The sequence below is a fragment of the Tetrahymena thermophila genome, assembly GCF_000189635.1.
Source record: "Tetrahymena thermophila SB210 genomic scaffold scf_8254815, whole genome shotgun sequence".
NCBI lineage: Eukaryota > Ciliophora > Oligohymenophorea > Hymenostomatida > Tetrahymenidae > Tetrahymena > Tetrahymena thermophila.
This window is the reverse complement of record NW_002476571.1, coordinates 437,423-446,811: the sequence shown is the minus strand read 5'-3', so window position 1 is coordinate 446,811 and position 9,389 is coordinate 437,423. Positions and strand designations below refer to the sequence as shown.

The 9,389-nt window shown below is 22.9% G+C and overlaps 2 protein-coding genes across 2 annotated transcripts; both read left to right on the top strand. All coding sequences in view use genetic code 6, as the record gives it.

The window, feature by feature from the left end:
- Positions 1-992: 992 nt before the first annotated feature.
- Positions 993-1,376, top strand: TTHERM_00201730 (transmembrane protein, putative; the record flags this gene model as incomplete). The annotated part of the gene is made up of 1 exon (XM_001007057.1): positions 993-1,376. One exon carries the CDS (start codon positions 993-995, stop codon positions 1,374-1,376), a length of 384 nt encoding a protein of 127 aa, XP_001007057.1.
- A 3,161-nt stretch (positions 1,377-4,537) lies between these two features.
- On the top strand, positions 4,538-8,965 carry TTHERM_00201720 (E1-E2 ATPase family protein; the record flags this gene model as incomplete). The annotated part of the gene is made up of 7 exons (XM_001007056.2): positions 4,538-5,324; positions 5,676-5,905; positions 6,024-6,204; positions 6,288-6,538; positions 6,866-8,027; positions 8,086-8,187; positions 8,256-8,965. 7 exons carry the CDS (start codon positions 4,538-4,540, stop codon positions 8,963-8,965), a joined length of 3,423 nt encoding a protein of 1,140 aa, XP_001007056.2.
- Positions 8,966-9,389: the final 424 nt, after the last annotated feature.

Genomic DNA, 9,389 nt, shown 5'->3' with positions numbered 1-9,389 from the left:
ATTTCAATTGAGATCAAAGCTTTTATTAATTAAAAATTTTTCTTAAAATTTACACATTGTCTTTAACAATATTTTCTAATTGTCTCCCATTCATCCACAGATTTTTCAATAGAAGTTATTTTTTGTATTCATCGTTAAAATATTTTCAAAAAATAATTGAGACAAAAGTATTTCTGTAAAATATTTAACTAACATGAACTATATATAGTTCGAACTTTTTTTTTCTTTTATATTGATTAGTTTTGTATCTGAAAGCAGTGACTATCTATATCGATATGAAAGATTTTTATTTATAACTGCAAAATATATAAAAGAAATAAGCGACGATTTATAGTTTCATTTTTTACTTTATAAAAATATGTATGTTTTTTCCCTCCTTCACTACAATCTCTCATCTAAATTGTAACAATTATATGCTTATTTCTAACTTGTTTATTTATAAATAACCTGAAACCAGAATAAAAAATACTGCCATTCTATTTATTTTTATTGAATATCCATAAAAAGCAGATATTGTCAAAATCAATAAAATAAAAAAGTGGTACTAAAGTAAATATTTTATCACTTTTATAGGCAAATCGGTTTAAAATAATACACAGATGTAGGAAAAGATTATATTCAAACTAAAATATTTTATATAAGGCTTTTTTAGTTGTAATTTGGTTTATTTTTCCTATCAGCTTTAAAAGATTGCAACTTATTTATTGATTATGTTTAGAAAAATTGAAGAAAGTTTAGAAATAAGGTAATCAACTATTCTTTTATTTTGAGATAATCTAAGTAAGGAATCAAATTCAGAGCCTTTTAAATTTACCCCCTATTTAATTCCAATATTAATAGATCTTCAAATGTATTTCGCTGCTGATTGATCACTATTCGAAATTAAAAATTAACTTGTTTTAAATCTTTAGAAGATTTCAAAAAATTATAAATGAATAAATTAAAAATAAAAAATTACATATCAAATAACTAAAATCAAAAAATAAATTAAAATGAAAGCCTTCGCCTTATTTGCAATTATTGCTTTGACTGTTGTCCACTGCGATAGTCCCTCTTGGGCCAGCTAATCTGCTGCTTAAACTTTCGCTACTTGTATTACTGCTTTGAAGACACCCTCTTGTGCTCTCACCACTTGCACTAATGCTTTAAGTACTTATACTACTTGCATTGGTTGCTCAGGCAACAACGGTAGTTACAGTGCCTATTTAACCTGTGTTAAAGGTTGTGCTACTACTTTTAATGCTGATTCCACTACTACCAGTGATACCACTGCTGCCGCTTATGTTAATGGATACACTACTTGCGTTCAAGGTCTTAATGGTTCTCTTTTGGCCTTATCAGCTTTCTTCTTAGCTGCTTTCGCTTTACTCTTCTGATTTTTAAATTTAATACAACTCAAAAAAATAAATTATTTTGTAAATATTCGAATGTATATCAATCACGTTTGACTATGTATTTACATTTAATTTATGATCATCCAATATTTTTCCTCAATCAAAATATTATCTATCTTATATTTTTAGAATTCATTCATTTTGAAAGTATTAAAAAAATCAAAAAATATAATGATCAAATATATATTTTTTTTCTTCAATTTTTTATTCAAAAGATGAATAAAAAAATTCCTTATTTAGAAAGAAATCTATCTAATTTTCAATGAAAAATTGAATTAACAAACAAATAAATAATATTTTGATATGAAACACTAATAAAATTTTGTTGATTATAGCTAATCTATATAAATAAATAAATGAGATAAATCTTAGTTTTCATATCTACTTTTATTCAAAAAAAGTACCTAATTACAGTAATAATTAATTTAAGTTTTTATTATTTTTTCCACAACCTGAAAAGTGAATTAATCAATATATTTTTTAATATGAATCAAGGTTTGCTAAATATTTATTTAAATAAATAGATTATAAAATGATAGAATTCACTTAAAAATTAAAAATTTTTCTAAGGAATTATTTTTAAAAATTACAGCTTAAAAATTCTAAAATTAGAGAGAATATTTAATAAATGCCAATTATTTTTTTGAAAACTAAAAATAAAAATATATTCTTTCGATATTTATTTTTTATAATTTAAAATAATCGATTTTTCTTTAAAATAACCAGAAATCAATTTTATAAAATAATAATCATAAATCTCTTACTATGTATATTAATCTATTCATTTAAAATATTGCTTTTTAAAATTATCAAAAAAAATCTATCTAATAAGTAGCTTTACAAACATTTTATATGTATTTTATTTTATTTAAAAGCTTTGCAGTTAGTTTCTTATGACTTATCTGCAAATATTATTCTATGAAAAAAATTATTTATTTTATACGAGCTAATATAATAACTTTGTAAAAATAATTTAATTGATAAATAATTAAAACAACTAAAAGAAAAAATAAAAGAGTTTAAAATAAATTATTTACTCTTAGTAATAATATTAAATTGATACATTAAAATAATAGATTTAGTAATCTTACAAATTTTTACAATTTTCACAATTGAAATAAATTAAAAGAAATAAAATCAATATCTTAATTTAAAAAATTTTTTAAATTATTTAGTTAAACACATATCAAGAATGGTTTATGATTTTTTTTTGTTGTTAGATGAAATTAAATTTTGATCAAGAATAAAAAATGATTGAAGCTTTTGAAATTATATTTTTTTGTTCCAATTTTATATTTTATTATGAAATTAACTCAATTTATTTTTGTTGGGGTTGTTTGTTTGAAAAATGAAATTATTCTACTAAGTCAAATTAATTTAATATAATAAAATACATATTATTTAAACAAAAAATAAAATAATTTATTTTATACTGTTAGTTCTCATTAATTCACCCAAAATTATATTAACCCCCCCAAAATTTTTTAACTCAAAAAAACGCTTAATTTTAGTGATTTCTCGGAATTCAGACAGATCTTGTTAACGAGGAATTACAGTAGTTTAAACTTGGAAATCAGCACTGATACATTAAAGAATCATATTTTAAAATATCTTTTAAGGATAATATGAAATAGGCAGAAAACAAGCTACTATCAAATATATGATAAATACCATAGAAGCTAAAGCTATTAAGATAAGATATTCAAGTCTCTCAATATCTAAATCAAATTTAATGAAGTTAACTTAATTAAAAATGAAGTTAGATCAATCAGATTTGAAAAGAAGAATATTATTATTTAAATTTATGATTTTAATTAATATAAACAAAGAAGATATGGAATTTTATGTAAATGGGGGAATTTATTTTATTATTTATTTTATATGCTTATAAGAATTAAATTAACTTAAAACATAAGAATTAATAATATCTATTTTATAAGCATTCTTAATCAATACAAATACAACAATGTTATAAAAAAAACTGTGTTTTCAATTACTGATCATTGTATCAAATTACTAAAATCCTTTAAAATATAATTAAAAAATAATATAAAAAGAACTGCAACTAGAGTCGATTTAAAAACTATTATGAGAAAGCTAAAAGATTTCTTTTAAAATATTATAAATCAAAGAATCCTAATACAAAAACGAAAAAAGATTTCATTTTAGTTAGAATGATGAAATATTTTTTTTTCAATCAATAAAACTCCTCTTATTCTTATTTTTTGTTAAATGAATTTCTCTTCTTTTTTATTAGCATTTTGAAGAAATTCATGATTTTAATTAATTTTGGTCTTTTATAAACAACTCTATCAACAAAGAATGAATAAATTACTTTTTTATTCTAAATAGAATAATATCTCATTTGCTAAAATACAAAATCTAATAATCTTATAAAAATTTGATCATAATTAAAAACAATTTTTTATTTAAGTTTTTGTTTTTAAATTCAATTTTGTCTGCTCATCAATTGATGTTTCAAGCTGACTTGATTGGAAAATTTATTACAATTAATTCTCTGATAAACTGAGTTTCCAAACATTTCATTATTTTGATACTATTTTAATTTACTATTTATTAAAATATAAATCTTCTTTCTTTTTTTTTCAAAATATATGAAGATGCATTTTTAATAATTATGGATACTTAAAAGTTAAGTTTATAAAGGAATAAATGTAGGTAACATGTTTATATTTAAATAACATCTTTATCAATTTACTATGAAAAAACACAGCAATCTAATATGGTAATGCCAAAAAATAATTTATTTTATGTTTATTTATAATAAATTAGTTAATTGTAGTAAGCACGGACAGTAAGAAATGCTGAAAATTTGTTCAGTGATTAACATGAATATTTTTTCAAAGAAATTAAATGAATTTTTATAATAATTATAGTTTCTTTTCAAGATTTGACTATCTATCTATCAATCATACCAATTTTTCATTTATGTCTTATACATAAAATTTTAAATAATCAATGAAAGATAATATTTATAATTTCTTATGTAAATTTCTTATTTATTTAATTTTGGTATAAAGAAAATCACATCAAAAGTTGTAAAAGATTTTTGATTTTATCATATTATATTCATATAATTTAAAAATAATAAATAAAGTAAAGAAAGATCATTTTAAGCATAGATGAATGACAATTTGCGAGATGCATTGATAACCAACTATGATAGTTCAAATATATCTATTAAATAATCAAATATAGAAGGTGAGTGTGTAATTGAGGGCATTACCCTGCTGAGAATCAAAAAATTAAAGCTCGTTTTAGCAGTTTTCCTTTCAATCATCACTTGCGGAATATTCCTTCTTTTACTAAGATGGTTTTTCAAACTGAGAAAAACTTTTCTTTACAAAGAAGTTTACAAAATTTAAGATTGCACTCATGTATTAGTGCTTAATTCTGATAAAACTCTAGTCTTTTAGAATCTCGAAAATAATGATTTAAAAGCAAATTAGAAAGATGATTAGTCTTATGATAAGGCTTTCTGCTTTTAGAATAGAATGCTAAGATATGTCTACTATGAGTAAAAAGGTTTAAGATACTTTCAAGCTTTAGAATTTCCTGTTATTGAAATGGACTTCAATTAGTTAAGATAATAGAACTTTTTAGATAAGAATTAGGTTCATGACAATTAATAGCATTATGGTAAATGTGAAAGAGTCATTGATATCCCTTCTTTGCCTTCATATCTGTTTAAAGAAATGACATCACCCTTCTACTTTTTACAATATATTAGTATGTTATTATGGATATTCGAGACCTATATCTAGTTTTCTATTATGATTTTTAGTGTTTCTTTTGCTGTCACTTGTCTGAATTACATTATGATGAGAATCTCGCTTAAAAAACTATAATAAATGGCTCATATAAACGACAACCTAACTGTTCTAAGAAAAAGTACTTCTTAACTACCTTGTAATTTTAATACTCCTATTTTATTCTATTCAGCATAAACTAGACAGATAAATGCCATCACGAATTTCAATAAACCTTAAATCATTCATAGTTAAATGATCCGTATATATTCATCATTTATAAACCTTATCTATCAAACTATCTATCTATCTAACTATTCTGAGATATTTTAGTTTACTTCATTTTCAATTTCTTAATAATTTGAAAAAACTAAAAGTCTATTTGCAAATCATAACATATTAATTTTATCAATTGAATTATTTTAAAATATTTTTTGAGCTTTTCTATTTTATTAGTTATCTTTTTTAGAAAAAAAGCTTTATATTTATATACTTTCTTATTAAAATAAAGGCGATTACATTCCTGGTGATGAAGGTGAAGCCTAATAAATACTAACCAAAGAATTAGCTGTTGGAGATATTATAGTTTTACAGGATAAATAAGTCCTTCCGTGTGACTGTATTCTTATTTGTGGAGAAGCATTGCTTAATGAAGTAACTCTAACCGGAGAGTCTCTACCAATACCAAAGTATCCTTTGCCATCCTAAAATTAAAAGTTTTCTTACTCAAAAAATTTCAATGTAAACTAATAATTTAAACTTCTTAATAAATAATTAATATAGAAAAGATAGATAGATAGATCCAATCTTACAATTTTATATTTGAGAAAATAAAACTAATCATTTTTAATCTAATTAGAAATACATCTTATATGAAGGCACAGAGATATTTTAATCTAAGAAGGATTAAAATTAATAAGTACTTGCCAAAGTTATACGCGTTGGCTTCTAATCTTTTAAAGGGTAAATTTTGAGATCAGTGCTCTATCCAAAGCCATTAAAATTCGATTACTACCTAAATGCTATGTATTATTTAGTTGGTAAATTGAAATACTTTTAATCGTTATTGATATTTTAGTAAAGTATTTATCATAAATTTTAATATTAATGCTTAACTAAATAGGACTTCTTGTTATTGTTCTGATTGTTTATTTTAGTAGAATCTATCAAATGTATGTCTTAAATTTTCCATAACAGTTTTATTTTTATAGATTCTTTGATACTGTTACATGGATTATTCCTCCTTTTCTCCCTATTTTTGCCGCTATAAGTCAAACACTCGCTATGATGAGACTAAGATTGTACCATATCTACGGAATTGATCCTTAAAAGACATTTATTTCAGGAAAAGTTACTCACATGTGCTTTGATAAAGTAATTTCTAAAAATTAATGCTTTTCTAAAGATTATCATACACTTACTTTATCATCAAAAATAATTATTTCAAAGCAATCAATTTAATCAAAAAATATATTTAAAATCATAATTTAAAACTGAATAACTAAAATGTTATTTTATTTCTCAGACTTACTTTATTACAATTATTAATTTTTTTATTTGTTTATTTGAAAAAAAGTTCCCTTAACACACAAATTATCTTTAATTTTTAGAAAAAAATAAATAGCAACAACAATAACAATTAATTTTAATTATAAATGTGTTAAATAAATAATTAAAATTTTTTAAAAATATAAAAATTAGACTGGGACTCTAACACAGAATGGAATGAATGTATATGGCTACTTCAATGAAAACCTTGATTAAATGATTACAAAGTAAATGGTGCAAGAAGAAAATAGATGTAATGATATTTAGCATAAGCTTTTTAGTACTTGCCATGGAGCTTACCTAATCAATGGTGAAATTGTTGGAGATATGTTGGATATTGAGATGGTTAAGTTTTCAGGATACTAAATTTAAAATGTTTAAGATAACATAAATATTAAATTTAAGAGCTCACACCCAAATACTTAGAATGAGTTGTAAGTAATGAAGATGTTTGAATTTTCATCCGAAATGTAATCTATGTCTTGCGTAGCTTATGATATAAAAGCATAAAAGAGCTATTTGTTTTTAAAAGGCGCTCCAGAAAAAGTTCGTGATATGTGTTAATCATCTACTATCCCAAGCAATTTTAAATACATGTAGAATAAGCTTTCTTTAAAAGGGTTTAGACTTATTGCTATGGCTTATAAGGAATTAAGCTCTTCGAAAGAAGCGATTGATCTTACAAGAGAAGAACTTGAATAAAATCTTAGGTTTTTAGGATTTTTAATTTTAGAAAACTAACTCAAAGAAGACACTCCTGAAGCAATATAAAGCTTAAAAGAAGCTCAGATTGAATGCAAAATAATTTCGGGTGACAATCCTCTCACAACTTTATAAACTGGTATTGAGTGTTAAATAGTAGACGGAAACAGAAAAGTTTATTATATAGACATAGAAAATTCATAAATAAATCTATCTCTGATTGAGAATGAAGAAATAAAACCTTATCAAATCCAAAATTAATCTGAAATTCAAACAATCACATAATTAATAAGCTAAGAAGAGTAATTTGTAATAACTGGAAAAGTTTTAGATCATTTCTATGATAATCTGAGAAATGCGAGTAGCATTAGTTTACAATAGCTTTCTGACATTAATTATTCAATTGTTTCAGAAAATAAGAGTCTTACATCTTCTTTGAGGAGTAAAAGCTAATATCCCAATGATTTATTCTAGCAGTTAATCTGTAAGACATAAATCTTTTCTAGAATGAGACCAGAATAAAAAAGAATAATCATAGAAACTCTGTAAAATTCAGGTATAAAAGTAGGAATGATAGGTGATGGTGCTAATGATTGCGCAGCAATTAAATAAGGTAAAATATTAATTATTTAATCAATCTCATTTAAATTTAATCAAAATTTTTTTCTTAGGTGACATAGGAATTTCTTTTGCCTGCGCCGATGCAGCCTTTTCAGCACCTTTTTCTTCTAAGAGCTAGTCTATTAAATGTGTAGAAAGAATATTATTAGAAGGTAATTTTATATTTTTAATAAATATTATGAAGATCTAATTAATTATTTTATATTTAAATATTAATTAGGTAGATGCACTATGGCAATAAATATAGAAGTTTTTAGAAATATTGTCACTCAAAATGTTATGAAATATATTTCTGTTATGATTCTATTATAAGAAGCCCAAAATTTTGGCAGTTTGGAGTTTACTTATCTTGGCTTTTTGATTGGAATTCCTATAGTTGCTTTTATTGCCTACAGCAAACCTCCAACTAAACTGCAACCCTATGTTCCAGATGACAAGTTTTATGGCTTATATAACACTTTATCAATGTACAGCTAATTTATTATTTTTGGAGTAGCTTTCTTTTTGGGTTATTGGGTAATAACTTCTTAAAGCTGGCATGTAGTTACTACTGAGTTAGATGAAAGCAACGGATTAAAAGCTTATAACATGTCTGGTGAATTAAACTCAGTAATTTTCCTCATGATTAATCCCTTGTATAACCTATCTTGCATAGTATATCACATATCATATCCCTTTAAATAATCTATTTTTAAAAATATTTTTTTGTTTCCTTGGTTGGTAATTTCTACTCCCTACTTACTTCTTACTATTATTATGCCTGAATACAATATATCAGCTCTCGATATATCAAGCAGTCTAAGTGAGCATAGGATCATAATGCTCTATGTTTTAATTATAGTAATTAGCTCCTTTTTTATCTCGTTCTTCCTTGAAAAATTAATATTAAAAAAGATATTTGGGCCTAAGAAAATAAAAGAGACTATTTGATTGTACAAATTAATATAAACAAATTTATACCTAATTATATAACTAAAAATATGAAAATTATTAAATTAAAATAAATAGTTGAAATTAATTAATTAATTAATTAGTTAGTTAGTTTCAACTAATTTTTAAAATTATTAAATTGAATTCCTATCTATTATTAATTATTTAACTTCCCATAATTTTTATAAATATCTTTTTGTTTAAAAAATAAATATTTTATTACCTTTTCATTTAATTAAAAATTATTCACTATTTGAATTTTCTATTTATAAATGTATTTTTAATGAATTAATTAATTAATATTTTGCTTTTATTTTATGAAAAAATTATAATCAGGCAAATTTATAAATTATTTTAATCTTAAAACAAACATTTGGAATAATGAATTATTATTTTTATAAAAGTAGGAAGGAATATATCATTT